Raw genomic sequence first — 17,069 nt, 5'->3', positions numbered from 1 at the left:
AAAAAAGGTTTAGAATTTGTAAATTTGCCTAAAATGTATTATTGAATATTAACAAAAATCTCGTGGTTCGCATCTTTATAAACGAAAGCAGCTCAATCTGACAATTAAGATATTCCACGAAATCGATAATACGAATTGTGTGATAAAAATTCTTTTTTTTTTTTTTATAAATTCGCAATCCAATAATTACTCAACTATTTCTTAATACTGGCATATCGTCAATGTATCATTTCGAAGAATTAACAATACTATAAATTCATTAATCATAACGGGCCGTTGATACATGCTTCATAGTTTACGTGTACGTGCGATAGATGTCGCTGTGCTTCTCCGTGTTGCCATGGTAACGCCGGCCACAACGAACCCAGTCGGAAACGGCCGCTCGGAGGCAACGCACGTGTTAACAGATTTAAATATGTAAATTCCGGTTATTGTGAGTGAGCGTGTACCAGTTTTGTCGTTTCCGTTCTAAGTAAGCGATATTTGGTGTCGCGCTGCAGACTCTGCTGCTCACTTCCAGGCCATCTTGAGCATCTTCCTCGCAGCGAAGTACTTGGTGCTGTATGTGGCGAGCACCAGCGCGGCGAGCACCACGCTGATGAGGTAGTAGTCGAAGTCGTCCTTGAGGAGGTCGAAGGTCTTCGACGGAGCTATCCTAGTGTAGAACAGATCTGAGGGACAAAGATTGTTATAGTTAGTTCCGAGTCTAATTATCGATTCGAAGTTCAGTTTTCACAAAAAAACAATAAGCATTTTGGTTTACAATATAGTAAAAGCTCCTTATTCGCGCTTCGTTAATCCGCGTTTTAATTATTCACTGATTAAAAAAGACAGCGACCCAATCCCTATATTTGCGGCTAAAGGTTTCTGTATTTGCGGATCTATTACTGTATACATTCTAATATCGTTAAGAATGACTATAGTAGAATTATTTTGTCGGTGCAATTTGGGTTATAAAACATAGCCCGACTAGGGCGGTGGGCATGTTACGCGGGCGCAACGCCATTATCGATAAAAACAAATGAGTTATCGAAGGCAGGTACACGGCGGCGGGGTGGTATACGAAGGTTGGTGAGACGTTGTTATGTTATGAGTCATTTGTTGTACTTATCTGCAAATTATAGTACATATATGTCGAAGAGAAATGTGTTTTTATGCATTCGCTCTCTGAATTTCTTTAGTGACACAATGGATAGTCCTTTGTTTTGTACCATAACGGTAGAATTTATTAAAAATAATATTTGCACGTCTTGTTATCAACACAATGTGTTAAAAATTTTCACTGAAATGAGAAAAATGAGAATAGATCCCGAAAGGTTACAAAGTGTTAATTTCTGCCGTTCTCATAACTTGCTGCGGCGGTATGTGGTGTAAGTGTTCGACTTTTTTTTTTTTTTAATTGCTTATGTTGGTGGACGAGCTCACAGCCCACCTGGTATTAAGTGGTTACAGCGCATAGACATCCAAAACGTAAATGCGCCTCCCACCTTGAGATATAAGTTCTACGGTCTTACGTATAGTTACGACTGCCCCACCCTTCAAACCGAAACGCATTACTGCTTCACGGCAGAAATAGGCAGGGTGGTGGTACCTACCCGCACGGACTCACAACAGGTCCTACCACCAGTAATTACGCAAACTATAATTTTGCGGGTTTCATTTTTATTACACGATGTTATTCCTTCACCGTGGAAGTCAATCGTGAACATTTGTTGAGTACGTATTTCATTAGAAAAATTGGTACCCGCCTGAGATTCGAACACCGGTGCATCGCTCAGCACGAATGCACCGGACGTCTTATCCGTTAGGCCACGACGACTTCAAAACGACTAGTGATTTTTATTTTCATTTTTATCACTAACCCACAAAATGACAAAACTAAACACACTATCTATAACGCTTATCGAAAACAATAATGCGCATCACTATACCCGTCCATAAGGCACATGAGTGGAAGAGAGAGAGCGAAATATTCGCTTCACCGCTCCGATTATTTAAGACCCAAACTGCACGGACAAAATAATTTTCTACTATAGTTATATAATAGAAAATTATTATATTAAAAATATATATATTATAGTCTACTATAGTTATAGGTAAATAAGAAAATAATTTACAAATTTCTAGAACAATCTGTTTTACATGTAACAGTTTAAAATGTAATGTTTTTTTTTAATGTTTCATGTGTCTGATTCGACATGGTACCATAACACTAGTTTAGGAGGATCTGAATCTGGTATCACGTACGGAGGTCACTCTTTCTTTGGTCAAGAAGATAATATTTACACTTGGTATTGCTTCCTCGTCACGACGAGACCGTGTGGTTAGAGCACACGGATTTTACCATGCCAGTTTAGGTGGAGATCAGTGTGCTTAGTGCGAGTTTAATAACGTTTAATAACGTTCTCGATAGCGTAAAAGTTAACCCAATTTTGTATGCAGATGGAACAGCGCCCCTAGCGGCAAACGTACGCAAACGATCACATTCCATACAAACATGAGCTAACACTGGTCCTCCTATTGGGTGGAACATCTGGTATTACATACGGAGGTCACATACGGCCGTCTGGTGTAGTGGTAAGTGACATGGTCACTACACAAGGGGGTCGCGGGTTCGAATCCCGCCAAGGGAAGATATTTGTATGATAAATGTAAATGTATTTTCCAGGGTTATGGATGTATATTAAATATATGTATGTGTATAATAAAGGATCTTACATTTATTTCTGTTATCTGTTACCTGTAACACAAGTTCTTTACAAACATAGTCCGGGATCAGTTAACGTGGCGTGGGTTTTAGTAAATATTTATTATTTATTTATATAAGCATCCCACAAGCAATAAGATCCCACAAAACGTTCAATTACTACCTGTTCATAGATTTAAGAAAACTGTCAAGGAACGTTTGTGCAACAAGGCATATTATAAAGTTAAGGATTATCTAGATGGCACTACGTGGGAATGAGGCGTTCGCTCCTGGCCTTTTCATTTTTCATTTTTTTTTTTTTTAAATTGTATTTTTTGACTTGTTTTTTCGTTTATTGGAAATATTTTTATTTTTACTTATTTATTAAAAAAGGGAAATATTTGAAAAAAAATAAAAAAAATAAAGCCCGCTGAGTTTGTTTCGCCGGTTCTTCTCAGGACTGTGGCTTTTTTTGGAACCGGTGGTAGAGTTAACATTGTTATTTATATTTTGACATTCAACAAGTGTGTTATACTGACATCTAAATTGAAATAAATGCTTTTGAATTTGATTTTGAATATACTCCTTCGGTGATGACGCCGTGGTTTAAGCTTGGTATGATGAGGCCGTACCCAGTCCGGTGGCGAGCACGAGGCTGGTGGACTCGAGTCCGGAGGGCGCGGTGTGTATGCGGGTGAGGCGGAGCAGCGTCGCGTTGTAGTTGACGACGGCCTCGGCGGGCAGCGGCAGCTCGGGCGCGTAGGGCAGCAGGCCCTCCTCGCGCGCCTCGCCCGCCGGGGACAGCGCGCGCCGGGGCTCCAGCAGCGCCCACGGCAGCTCCACGATCGCGCCCGTGCTCAGCGCCACTGCGGCACAAACATGCGTAATTTACTGGTAGGACCTCTTATGAGTCCGCGCGGGTAGGTACCACCGCCCTGCCTATTTCTGGCGTGGAGCAGTCATGCGTTTCGGTTTGAAGGGTGGGGCAGTCGTTGTAACTATACTAAGACCTTAGAACTTATATCTCAAGGTGAGTAGCGCATTTACGTCGTAGATGTCTATGGGCTCCAGTAACCACTTAACATCAGGTGGACTGTGAGCTCGTCCACCCATCAAAGCAATAAAAAAATTTAATTTTTGTAGGGGTGTATACCCCTCAGACACAGCCCATTGAGTTTCTCGCCGGATCTTTTTAATGGGTCGCGTTTCCGATCCGGTGATAGATTCTGCGAAGCACGGCTCTTGCTAGGGTTCGTGTTAGCAAAGTCGTCAGGTTTGAGCCCCGCGAGCTCACCTACTAATTAGGGTTACGCTGAAATAGCCTCTCAAGACTATCTTGATTAGACTATCAGCTTAGGTAGGGAAAAAAAAGGTGTATACGCACGCAGCACGTGCTTGTCGGTGAGCGAGCGCTCGGTGGCGGAGAGCGCGGCGGCGGCGGGCGCGGCGGGCACGATGTAGGCGTGGCGCTGCACGTGCGGCGCGCGCGCCCCCCGCAGCGAGCTGAACGCCGCGCCCGCCGGCACCCAGCGCTCCGGGCCCTCGTACAGCTCCAGGGTGGCTGCAACACACCCAGCCCAGATAACTACCCAGCCACTGCGCACTGACGACGCCGCTATTACAACTTAATATCGACGCTTGAAAGCCAAACGTGACTAAGCAGGCAATAGATATAAATAAAACAGTTTAAGTAAATATGCTGATCGTATATTTACATATTGTGTTGTGTGTATATTGTACATAGAAATAGAAATAAGAAGTAAGAATTAGAAAACTTAAGGAAATTGTATTAGATTGCGGAAAAATAGCGAGAACTGCAATAATAAAGAGAATTAGGCTTAGCATTGGCTCCGATAACGTTGGAGGTAGAATTTGTAAAACGATTTAAAAAAAAAAACATGACTAAGCGACAATAACTGCTTTGTACATAAATATAGGCAATAATCATATTCGATGTGTAAAAAAAATATATTTCTAAGTCTATTAAAATCATTTCAATCCTACAGTTAGATTCGTTAAAATAATTTTTTTTCAGGTATTTCAACTTTAAATTGGTCTACTGTAAATTTCACGCACTGTCGCTTAGTCACGTTTGCCTTTCAAGCATTGATATCATTTCTGACCAAAATAAATGCATTCATCAAAGGGTCGTTTTCAATTTTTTCGGCCAAAAAAGTAACGATTTCATGAATTTAAACTTTCTCTAATTTTTTTAAATTTAAACATGTTCCGAATAAAAAATGCTTCATCACAATCAAGTCAATCACTAATTTATTGATAATATTATATAATAATCATTTATATTTTTCATTTTATGCATTTGATAACGTCAACATGGATGACAATTTAAATAGGAACTTTTTTAAAAAGCTTAGAAATCGTACTTATTTTGTTTTTAATACCCGTTTATTTTTCCTTTACTATTGTATTATATACTGATTAAATGAAATTGTGTAATTTCAACACGGGATCATTACTGCAAAAATAGCAAACAAGTTAGAATTTGAATTTCGAACCAGTGATACGAATGAGATTTGGGGTAGTTTTTAATGTATAACTCCTAATTTAATAGTGTTTACGAATATATAGCTGTTGCCATGACAAAAAAATTACTGTACTTATAATTACGGTAACATCAAATGAGAATTAAATCAAATAACTCGCTTTTGGTCTCAAATTTGAAAACGACCCCAAATATCTAAAATTTCAAAGCCATTGCAATTGCTTTATTAAATTATTTGTACAGCTTATTTAAACGTTTTTTCATTGTTCATCTAACGGGCATGCACCGTTGGACATAGGCCTCTCCCAAGGAACGTACCTCATAACTGGTCCTACAAAACCTGTATCTAGCGGCTTCCCGCGACTTTTACCAGGTCACCTCTCTCCACCGTGTTCCAATATGCGGTCACCGCTCGAGGACTCTTCGGTCCCATGTGTTCAACGAGCGTTGTGCCCCGCCCACTGTCACTTCAATTTTTCAACCTCTCGAGTTGCGACAGTTCCCTTGCGGAACTCCTCATTGTAGGCAGCGGCTTGACTCTGCCCCTGGCATTGCTGAAATCCTAGGGCTACGGTAACCGCTCACCATCAGGTGGACCATGATCGTCTGTCTACAAGGTCAATAAAATAAAAAAATCTGATTCGGAACAAAGCTCTCTCTCCTCACCGATCTCGTGGCGGCGCTGCTTGTCGTTGTAGTAGAGGTAGGCGAGGAAGTGCTCGGAGTGCAGCGGGAGCGCGGGGCGGCGCGCGCGCCGGTGCACGTGCGCGCTCAGCACGCCGCCCGACACGCCGTCCACGCACGTCGCCACCACCACGTCTGGACACGAACCGAACGATATTGCTTTATACAGGGTGTCCTCTGACTTCAAGCCGAAACATTATTATCTATTGTCATTATTATTACTCCAAAACTCATATAAATATTAGCCTATCCATTATGTACATGTATTTTCTACATGGATACCAAGTTTCAAGTCAACCGGATGCACGGCTCAGTGGTTAAAACGAAACATCCGTAAAAAACACTATAGATTTATATATTAGTATAGATATAGATGATAGTCGTGACTTCTTTATCCTACCTAAGCTGATAGCATTGATAAGCGTAACCTTAACTAGTAGGTAAGCTCATGGGGCTCAAACCTGACGACGTTGCTAACACGAACCCTAGCAAGAGCCGTGCATCGCAGAATCTACTACCGGATCGGAAACGCGACCCACTGAGAAGATCCGGCGAGAAACTCAGTGCACTGTGTCTGAGGGTTAATTTACTCGCCGAACCCTTCGTCGCAAGCGACGGGTTTGACGACGATACTTCAGTAACGACATTTTTTTACACAAGCACAAATAAAAGCAGTACCTTTCTATGTATTAACTATATTGTATACGTTTGGCATAATTCAAGATCGAAATTCAGACCTTTCTAAGTTACAAGTCATCAGACTTACAAAATGAGATCTCCGTCAAAAACACAATTTATATCTCGGTATTTGACTCTTCTTATTGGCTTTCGTGGCGACGTCATGTGAAGCGCGTCAGAACGATAACCGGAGTCGTGTCGAGTGCTGCCGTGAGACCACATTAGGGAGGGTACCTTTGTGCACGGGGTCCGGTCCCTCGGTGAGCAGCAGCACGAGGTTGGGGTTGAGGTGCTTGTACAGCACGCTGCGGTCCGGCAGCACGCGGCCCGCGGAGTGGATGCGCTCGGCGGCCGGCTTGCTCACGGACCACACCACGCGCTGGGACCCGCCCCCGGACAGGTCCACCGACCAAATATTCTTTGCCGACACGCGCTGTAACCAAAAACTACGCTTAACAAAAGTTCACCGCTACGATCTTGTCTATATCCAGTGGAACGATAACTGTGCCATCATTAAAAAAAAGATGTGTGATGTCGTGGGACACCGGATAGGAACGAAGTTCCTTATTATAAATATATTAATTTAAAGTTCTATTCGAGGTATAAAGAAAATAAAACTGGAGATTTCGCAACAACCCACGGTCATTCGGTAACGTGCGAACTTATTGTGGTACACTTCATTCGCGGTTTTTTGCATAAGAGTTAGTGTATTGCGCAAACGAACGCTCTGAGATCGTGGTCAATGAATGATAAAAAAATATGTTATTTTTTTGTACGTTATTACAAAGTTAAGTCGTACATTGTGTGCGTTACTAATAAAAATCTTACGTTACGGACGTTTTTTCCCGATTAGGGTACCCCTCCGCATCATCCCATAAGGAACTTTGTTCCAAAATATTTAAAAAATAGACCCAGCACTCTTTATTCTGAAACTGTTGACTTGGGAACTTTTTTTTTCGTCGAATCAATAACTTTTAACATTTATCTACGATATTCAATTTGATATACCCTTCGCGGAACACCCTGTACATACAAGCTGTAGCATAAATAAAACATTTAGATTTCAAACGGGAATAAAAACTATCTATCCTGCATCAAAAGTTGGAACAAAATACACAAAAAAAAATACAAAAATACGACAGTTAGTTTCGGGCAAACATCATGACGCGCGTGGTCCATATAGTAGCATGGCCATTCATTCGCGAAGCAGATGCTCTTGAGTTGTTAGGTCTCCTTCGGAGGCGCTCGGGCAGCTGTTAGCAAAATCCCCTCCTGGCTGAGCCTTTGCTCGCCCACCTGTCCTGGTGAAGCTGGAAAGGCCTCCGGGCCAACAGTAATCCTTCAATCCTAAAAAAAAAAAGCATGGCCGTGTAAGGTGCTGTCCTCACCTCCCCGTCGTGCCGCAGGGCGTAGCCCCGGACCACGGCGGAGCTCCGGTCGGCCACGTGCATGTACATGTTCTCCACCAGCGGCGCCGAGGACTCCGGCAGGATCTGCGGATACCAAACACAACAAATAGAACAGCTGTAGGTCGGTGACGATGTTGCCAGCGGCCACCATGTGGATGAAGGGAACATCGAGGGGTGCAAAGCTATTTGGCTTAGAGCAACATTTATCATTGTAATTAAAGGTACGTTTTATTTGGAATTAGCATCAATAGTCCGGTGGTTTTAATTGAACTCCAATTAAGTTTACTCCATTACACATAGCTGAAGAAGATTTTTTTTTTTTGATGTTTTTTTCCAAATTTTAAACTTTAAATGGCTATCCGGTACAATGCAAAAATGACGCTTAAAAATGTCACCCTTCATATTGTAATGCCGTCTATCGCCGAATAGCCGAAACGAATATCAAAGGATCTAGTAACATCTACATAGTACGCTCGAGAAGTACAACGCCATCTATTGACAGATAGCGGAAACACACATTGAAAATACTCGACTTGAGGAATTTTCTCGATAATTCTAGGGATATCGTATCGACTATAAAAGCGTTGCAAAGATGGCACGCAGTCAGTCAGTAATCGGAACTACTCTAAGCGAAACAGCGAACGGGTCACCTGGAGTGAAACGGAAGAAATGAATTAAGAATTTTCAAGTGTTCTGTGAGTGTTCTAAGTGCTAGTACAGTTCCAATTTATACTTCGGTAGATTTTTTATTTATCCCGAGCCCCAGCGCGTAACAATATGATGAGTAGTGTTGCAAACTTACCTGCACGTTCTCGTCCTTATCGAGCAGTATGAGCGCGTGGAGCTTCTGAGCGTCTGCTTTGTACAGGACCGCACATTGTAAGATCTGCACGTCCAGATGCAGGGTCTGCTCGCCGACGGGAGTGCCTCGGATCGGATTCAAACTCACGATCAGACCGTTGCCTGTTTCCTGTTAAATATAATTAAGGAGCTTAGTTTATGCCCAATTGCCTATGATGTTGGTTCGGCAGTATATCCACCGCTATGTGAGACTTCAGATCTAACACTCGCAACTCTAGACGCTTAAAGCTCCAAGTTCCTCCAGCCAACGGCTGTGCCACCCTTCAAACCGAAACGCATTACTGCTTCACGGCAGAAATAGGAAGGCTGGTGGTACCTACCCATGCGGATTCACAAGAGGTCCTACCACCAGTAATAACGTAAATTATAATTTTGCGGGTTTCATTTTTATTACAGCCTGGCCAGCGAAAAAGTTTCGTAGATTATATATTATTATTTTTCTATTTGGCGTCTCAAACATAACCGGGAACGACAATAGGTTAAATTCAATTCATTCTAAGCTCCGTGAGCTTGTTTCAAACTGCAACTGGGTACTGAGATAATGGTATCATCGGGGAGACCGCGGTCCTGGGTTCTGTCCTGGACGGGGTCTGGCACCGGGGTGACTGTATTAGAAAGCTGTTTGATGGGCGACTGCTTCCATCTAAGCCAAGATACAGACAATGTCCCCTTTTTTTATTTTTATTTGATTACCCTTATAGGCAGACGAGCATACGGCCCACCTGGTGGTGAGTGGTTACCGTCGCCCACGGACTTCAGCAAGGGCAGAGCCAAGCCGCTGCCTACCGTTAAGTGACCTCTACAAGCTTCGTTTGAAGAAGGACATGTTATAATGCTCAAAAAACATCGTGGAGGGAAGCTCATTGCAGAGTCGGATGGTACGTCGCAAAAAATATCTCTGGAAACGCACTATGGATGACTGCTAACATTGCTAACCCCTAACATTGTTGTCCTACCCTTCGAGCAAGACGGAAGTAATAATGAAACATCACAGATGTCCTCGGACCTCATGTTTCCCGACGATAGTGAGGTAGGCGTCGTGCGGCGGGTGGCGCGCCGACCGCCGCGTGAACATGACCGCCGCCTCCGTGTTCAGGTTCGGCTCGTACAGCTTCCACAGTATCTCGCCCGACAAATTGTCCATGCCGAAGATCTGAGAACAAAAACAACAAATTATAATATCTAATCTCAAATCTCTCCCTGTGCGTCGTATTCCTCAGTTCTCTGGGTCGTGACCTTTACTGAGCAATTTTATTAGGACTATTTTCCTCCATTCACTTCTGTCCTTCGCGCAGTGGATAGCGACATTGATGCTGGATTCCAAAGTCGTCTTAATCTTAAATACAAGCAATGAAGTTGTGTGATCTGTTTTATTTAGTGTTTCTTCAGGTTTAAATGTGTAATAACGGTGGTTTATTAATTGTTTAATATCTGTGAAAGTGCACAAATGTAGGAAAATGAAACAAAGCCGCTGAACGTAGCTTCTCGGGATCCTCCAAAAAGCCGACTGAAAAAGTCTCAGTAAATGACCATCATTTTACTGAGATTATATTTCATCTCATATTATCTCATTTCATTTAATTTCATCCCAGTTGATCTCAAATTAATCATCTTCATTTCATTTCATTTCACTTCATATTCTCATTTTTCATTAAAATAAGAATATAAATTAAAATAAGATATGACTTAAAGGTCTTAGTTAACAGGTCATAAAATCCCTTTGAAAAAAAAATTGTAATGATAATGGCATATTTTGACATTTTCGCCACAGAGTATAAAAATCAGCAATGTCGGAAAGGCAAAGGAATATTTTCATACAGTTCGTAAGCATGACGTCACCACAACATTTTTAGTTTTTAATTATCCCAAACTAAGTAATATAACTGTAATTTAGCTCAGAATTGAAAAATAAAGAAACGGTATTTCTATTTTATGCATGTTAATTTTTTTAAATGTTGTCAATTGTGTAATTTTTTCGATTAACTAGATTATTCCTGATAGCATTAACGTGATAGCTCCAACACTATGTTAGTTAGGTATTGTGTGTAGGTAGGTACCTTGCCGGCGTCCGTCAGGAGCACCATGATCTTGTGCAGATTGAAGTAGTCGCGCACGAGGGGCGGGGGCTCGTCCGCGGCCGCCGCGTCCCCCGCCAGCAGCGTCCGCACCGCGCCCTGCAGCTGCTGGAACTGACTCTGCAGCCGCCGGGTGAACGCTGCCAGTACCGAACCTGGGGTAACAGTGGAAACAAACTGGTGGTAAGACGTATAGTGAGTCCGCACGGGTAGGTACCACCACTGTGCCTATTTCGGCCATGAAACAGTAAAGCGTTTCGGCTTGAAGGGTGGGGCAGCCGTTGTAACTATACTGACCTGGCCATATCTTAAGGTGGGTGGCGGAATTTACTTTGTATATGTCTATGGCCTCCGGTAACCACTTAAGGCGGGCCGTGAGCTCGTCCATCCACTAAAGCAATAAAAAAAACAAACAAATGTTGATTTATCCACTCAATATTATGTATGGGTGGTTTCTTTAATGCATATCGCAATGCACCTATGGGCCTATATTATATACCTATGGAACCTATGCTCATCACAAAGTGAATGCAATCGCCCACCTTAAGATAAGCGGTCTAACTCTCAATTGGATAGGATAACGGTCGTCCTAAACTCCAAACCGAAATGCATTACCGCTCTGACATGGAAATGTGTTTTGCAGAACAAAATCAAAATTCAGTCAAGGCTCAATGTACCTTCAATTCATAATTTAAAAAAATGAGCATAATAATATTAACTATATTATATGTATAATTATTAAATAAATAATAAGCCATTATTTGGCACAATATGAATTTCCCAATGAATTCAACCTTTTAACATAAGATCCCACAGCGTCTACTGCTGTAATTTATTAAACTGTAATTTATTATTGATTTCTCCACTATTTAGTGGATGTTATTTATTATACATATAAACCTTCCTCTTCAATCACTTTATCTATTAAAAAAACGCATCAAAATCCGTTGCGTAGTTTTAAAGATTTAAGCATACATAGGAATATAGGGACAGAGAAAGCGACTTGGTTTTATTCTATGTAGCGATAATGTTTTTTTGCGGATCTCCTTATTCCTTATTTGATCTGATGAGGAGATTCGATAAACTTATTTAACTAAATGTACGATTTATAAAATGTTATGCTTAAACCAAAAGAAAACTGCAGTATTTACTATAATGACATAGTAATAGCTTCACCAGCAATATGCAAGTGTATAATTTGAAAATGTTTAGTTTAAAAAATTAGAACAATGGGTTAGATTGCATTCTTAGAATTAAGATTGAAATAAATACATTTAAATATACAAACATTGAGTATGCTTATAACATGCAATAAATGAAAATTTGTAAGATCTTACTTGTAACAATATAAATGATGTAAATAAAAACATATTCTTGACTTTTTGAAATGTTTCATTATTGCAATCAATTTATTTACAAATGCCTTATTTTGGAAACCAAAAATATAATATGGTATGGATTAGTGAATATGTGTTATAGCTATTATAGAAGTTTCAATATTAATAATGAAAGCACAAAATTTAAAATGCAACTATTGATTAATGAAGGAATTACAAAAAAAAAAGGTTACACTAAAACATTCATTCATTCGTTCATTCACAGACACTGCTATAGTATACTCACTGTGCATCTTGGCTGCTAAAAAAATAAGAAAAAAAAGTTCGTTACTTCCAAAACCCAGTTAAATTATTAACAAATATATATGAAATATAAATGAATATTACATATAAAATTAGGTAGGTTATGTATTTAGTTATTTAGAGACAATATGTCTTTAGTTGATCATTAACCAAGTTTTATATAATACCTTCTTTCTGATCAAATTCCGATTCAATAGCTGCATCCAAGTCTGACACTGGCAAATCCACAAACTCGACAGCCACCACATTGGCCAGGGCTTCCTCACGAGTCCATAGCACTCTCCCTGAAATGTAAATGCATTGATATCCGTCAAAACAATAATACCACAAAGTATAGAAGTGTCATAGTCGTAAGTGATAAGATTACAAAATAAAATAAGGTTGTATTAGTCACGAAAGGTACTGATACATCTGGTACTAAGGAATTTATATTATTTTAATATTAGGTTTTAAGCAACCAGCACGGTAACACCACCATCTAATATCTCATTGGAATAAAATAGTATTGCAATTTTTAAGCAGAGTCCTTTTCATTGTCCGCCACCGGGTTTTTAATTAGTCGGTCGGTGACAAGAGTTGGTAACATCGCATATTGAACTCCCAACTGATAGATTTTCGTAAGTTTCGGTTGTTCTTTTTCTTATTTATTTCAACAACATATCTTGAATTCATTTTTTTTTTTCGATTAAGCTTGTTTTAAATAGTATTAACCTTCTTGCTGTATCAAATGGCTGGCATCGTCGGCAGCAGTGACCAGGATCCTGCATACATGCTGTTCCCTGGCTGTCTTAGTGCAAATCACCGCAGACAACTCCGGCTCCGGTATCGACAGACTGCGGTCCGACCAGCCAATCTCGTTTACTCTTTGCCCAGAAACTAAATTGTGGGCCATTAAGGTGAAACCCTGTATATGATACAGTAAATTATTATCTCAATGCTACCAAATTTTCTAGCTGTAACATTTTTCCATTATTAGAGGCAAAAAAATACTCAAAAACGTATTTTCATTTTGTTCCAACACGTGACACGTTTTCTTGAATATGCCAAATATGCATTATATATTGACAAAAAGTGTCAGATATCATAAAGCTTTATTACCACATTACCTTCATTTAAAGATAAGGTTCCCTTAAGTCTATTAATATGAGTAAAAGCTATTTGACTAACCTTAGCCTCATCATTCCAAGTCTGCAAAACTAATGGTCCGCTAGCGCTATCAACTATAGCAACACTTGCAGATGGCTCACTGACAGCTATATTGATCTCTTCAAACTTATTGCCACGGATCAATATGATTTTTTCATTTAATAGAAACCCTGGTATGACTGTATTAGTGTCGAAGGGATTCAGGTTTGCATTCCTTGCCGTTGTGTATTCTGCTAAAGGTTTGCTTATGATTTGTACAGCATCAGACGTAACATCCATGGATAAGAGCAGCTGGTTTCCGGGAGATCCAGAGATACAGGTGTAGTATGGTGGAGATAAGACACAGCTATGGAACACGAAATAAATTATTGATTATTATTTTAATCTACCACTATTTATAATTAGTTTAAAAAGTTATCATAAATGAACGGACAACATTTTGGCTGGATTCTTTGCATCTGTAATTACCAAAAGCAGAGATCATAAAATAAGGCCATAAGTTCCTCTACCCACCTTATATTAGAGGTTAACATAATGCATAGAGACCACAACAAAAAGTTTGCGCCAGTTTGATACAGATGACTGAAGTAAATACATTAGAATAAAAATACATTTTTAGCACCACTGTCTGAGTCCTCTTCATTAATTCAACACATGATTTTTATCAGTAATATGAATCATTTTTATGACAATTAATCAATTATTGATTAGAATTTGATTATATTCAGTCTACTATTATTTTTACAATTTAAAATGGTACAATCAGTACTTTAATTGGAGTTAGCAGGTTAAAAATACAAACCCCTCATTGATCCAAACAGCAGGTAGTTTCGAAGTTGCTCCTCGATTATGTCCAGTAGCTACATTGTAGACGCTGACCTCAATGTGAGAGCCAAATTTGGGCACCATATGAACAAGCAGACTATTCTGGACCCACCATTCGGAGAAATCAGTGTGCTCATTCTTCTGAAGGGTGAGGCCCCATTCCCAAATCAGTACACCTGAAGAAAGTACCCATGATTATGTTTTATTATTATTAATATACTTTTTTATTATTAGTAATATTTCATTATTCCTTTTATGGTATTATATATAATAATTAATATTAGATTGCTATAAATAATGAATACAACGTCTAGTATTAATGCAAACTGATTTTGCATAAAAATTTGAAATTAAAATCAAGTGTTTTTTTACTTGATGTATGCAACAAATTCTTTTTTTTACGGTGCACCATATTGTTAGTAATTAGTACAATTCTTTACAGCTATAGAAGGCATGCAAACGTACTAACAATTTTAATGACAATAACAACTACTTCATTACTAGAAAACCTAATAATATCCATAATCATGATTAATTTGTTTCAGTCTTATAGATACAGTTTTAGAAATTGAAATACTTGTGTAGAATCAAATATAAGCGAAATAAATGATGCTGATGGCCCAGTTGACACACTCATTTCCCTTTCAATCTGCAAAAGAATTATCATGCCTAAAAAGCCAATTAAATATTTTTACGTACCAGTACTCAAGTCCCATCCTCTAACGAGATAAGGATTGGAGCCCGTCACGGTGATTATTTGATCTGATAGATGCAGCAACTGGATGTTGCCAGAAGATGTACTCTCAAACACATGCCTCCACACTACCTGCCCTGTTAAATTTTAAAATATTGAGTGTATAGTTTTAACAGCCGTTAAATTTCCAATTTTATTTTTTACCAAAAAACTGCATATATACTAGTGATAAATAATTTAGTGAGCTCACTTGGATAGGTACCTCACTTATGCTAGTACAGCTTTAGTGAATATGATACAAAAAGAGCACTGAGAGAATGTTATTATTCAAATTCAAAGAGGTTGGCATCTTTTTTTTTTTAAATTCTGTAAATGAGTGAATTAGTAAAAAGACAGGGTGGTGCTATTGTAGGCCTACATTACTCAACCAGGTAACTGATAACTAAGCTCTGGTATCTCTAAATCCTACTAAACAGACTGCAACCTAATAAGATTAGTTAATCTATGATTTTCCTAAGCAATAAAAAATTTGGTATATTTTAAACAAGACATGTGCATAATTATAGTTATTAATTAATATGGTTTAACTGTGTGTTGATTTTATAATGCATAATCAATAAATTTAAGTAATCAAGTTATCATAAATAGTGATAGGGACAAGAAACAGTAAGATTTAATTATGGGTTTCTTATCAAAACCATAGCACAAATGCATTATATGTACCCTAATGAATCAGTGGAGCCCTGACTATAGCAATTTTAAAACTATGACTGACTACATCATGTTTTAATTATTCAACCATAAAATCAACGAATACTGTGAACTTATTGATGCAGATATCTATCAATACCGTGTTTTGAACTAAAAATTATTTTTTTAAGGTTTCGAATAATTAAAATCGGCGTACCTGTCTTCAGATTGAGTGCAGCTAAAACATTCTCTTCGGTCGCTACTATTATCTTCCTGGCGGTTGAAACCGTATCGAATTGAGCGAACTTTATACGCCCAACATAGCTTTGGCGCCTGAAAAGGTTAATTTTATTAGAAAAATAATCCTTGAAAACTAACGATGTCATACAAGGGGCATAACCTAAAATGCATAGTTACCAGTCAAACTTCCCGATTTGATCCTCATAAATGCACATGGATAAATTAATTAGACTAAAAAACACAATAAACCAATTTATACTGTTTAAACATTTTAATAAACCCATAAAATTAGGCTTTAGATTTATTGACAAATTCCCCATCTCCGAAAGACCAGTGTCTGACAGCGGTGTTAATTGACAATCCTGACATTGACATAACGATTACAGATTGCCATAATTTTTTTAAAGATTTTATGGCCTGGTTATACTAACATTTTTCTAGAGGAACTACAAAAACTGCTATTCTAGAAGGATCAACTTTATAAGTAAAAGAAAACTTTTCGTCTGGTTTATCTGTACGCAACCTTTACTGGAAACCTGAGTGATCTTTCTGTGCACATTTTAGTTGGTATGCATATTTTAGTAATTGTCTAATTATTTATTCAAACGACTAGTTTAAATAACTTACTCAATGCAACCATTCCAAAAAGAAAAGCAAGCTATCGAAGCACCCGAAATTAATGAAACAAACAGATTAAGCTGATTAAACACATTAAGCATTAACGTAGAATTGTTGGTAACGTTGAATAGGTTGTAGAATTGTATTTCTATCACATCTATATCATATCTTTATTAAAGCAGATGACATGGTGCTGCTGATCCTATCAATATGTGGGTTAAGAAAGTTGCTATCCATATGTGAATCCTATGCCGAGCATCATTGCCTAAAATATAACCCAAGTAAAAGTGAGCTGTTGGTGTTCATAGGTGTAAGCAAAA

General features: G+C 38.9%; 1 protein-coding gene across 2 annotated transcripts; it reads right to left on the bottom strand.

Moving 5' to 3' along the window:
- Window positions 1–23: 23 nt before the first annotated feature.
- On the bottom strand, window positions 24–16,489 carry EMC1 (ER membrane protein complex subunit 1). Of its 2 annotated transcripts, XM_089728174.1 has the most exons (17): window positions 16,309–16,489; window positions 16,109–16,224; window positions 15,207–15,338; window positions 14,485–14,683; window positions 13,704–14,028; window positions 13,248–13,440; window positions 12,704–12,820; window positions 12,520–12,534; window positions 10,879–11,051; window positions 9,828–9,974; window positions 8,763–8,930; window positions 7,940–8,044; window positions 6,786–6,984; window positions 5,856–6,008; window positions 4,071–4,247; window positions 3,319–3,552; window positions 24–671 (listed from the first exon to the last, which is right to left on the bottom strand). In XM_089728174.1, the coding sequence occupies exons 1-17, from the start codon at window positions 16,449–16,451 to the stop codon at window positions 511–513; spliced, it is 2,757 nt and encodes a 918-aa protein (XP_089584300.1). In that variant the 5' UTR covers window positions 16,452–16,489; the 3' UTR covers window positions 24–510. The 2 variants fall into 2 exon arrangements, with proteins under 2 accessions (XP_089584300.1, XP_089584301.1); XM_089728175.1 differs by lacking the exon at window positions 12,520–12,534.
- Between the last annotated feature and the right edge of the window lie 580 nt (window positions 16,490–17,069).

Source organism: Bombyx mandarina, chromosome 06 (genome assembly GCF_030267445.1).
Source record: "Bombyx mandarina strain Sakado chromosome 06, ASM3026744v2".
In the NCBI taxonomy this organism is placed as follows: domain Eukaryota; kingdom Metazoa; phylum Arthropoda; class Insecta; order Lepidoptera; family Bombycidae; genus Bombyx; species Bombyx mandarina.
This window is presented reverse-complemented; position numbering and strand designations above follow the sequence as displayed.

Coding starts and splice junctions, on each gene's coding strand:
- EMC1 (XM_089728174.1), bottom strand. CDS start 16,451: ATGGGGAATTTGTCAATAAATCTAAAGCCTAATTTTATGGGTTTATTA. Junction 8,931..9,827: donor CTATCGTCGGGAAACATGAG/GTCCGAGGACAT, acceptor TATATTTAACAG/GAAACAGGCAACGGTCTGAT. Junction 6,985..7,939: donor CCCTGCGGCACGACGGGGAG/GTGAGGACAGCA, acceptor TTTTGGTTACAG/CGCGTGTCGGCAAAGAATAT.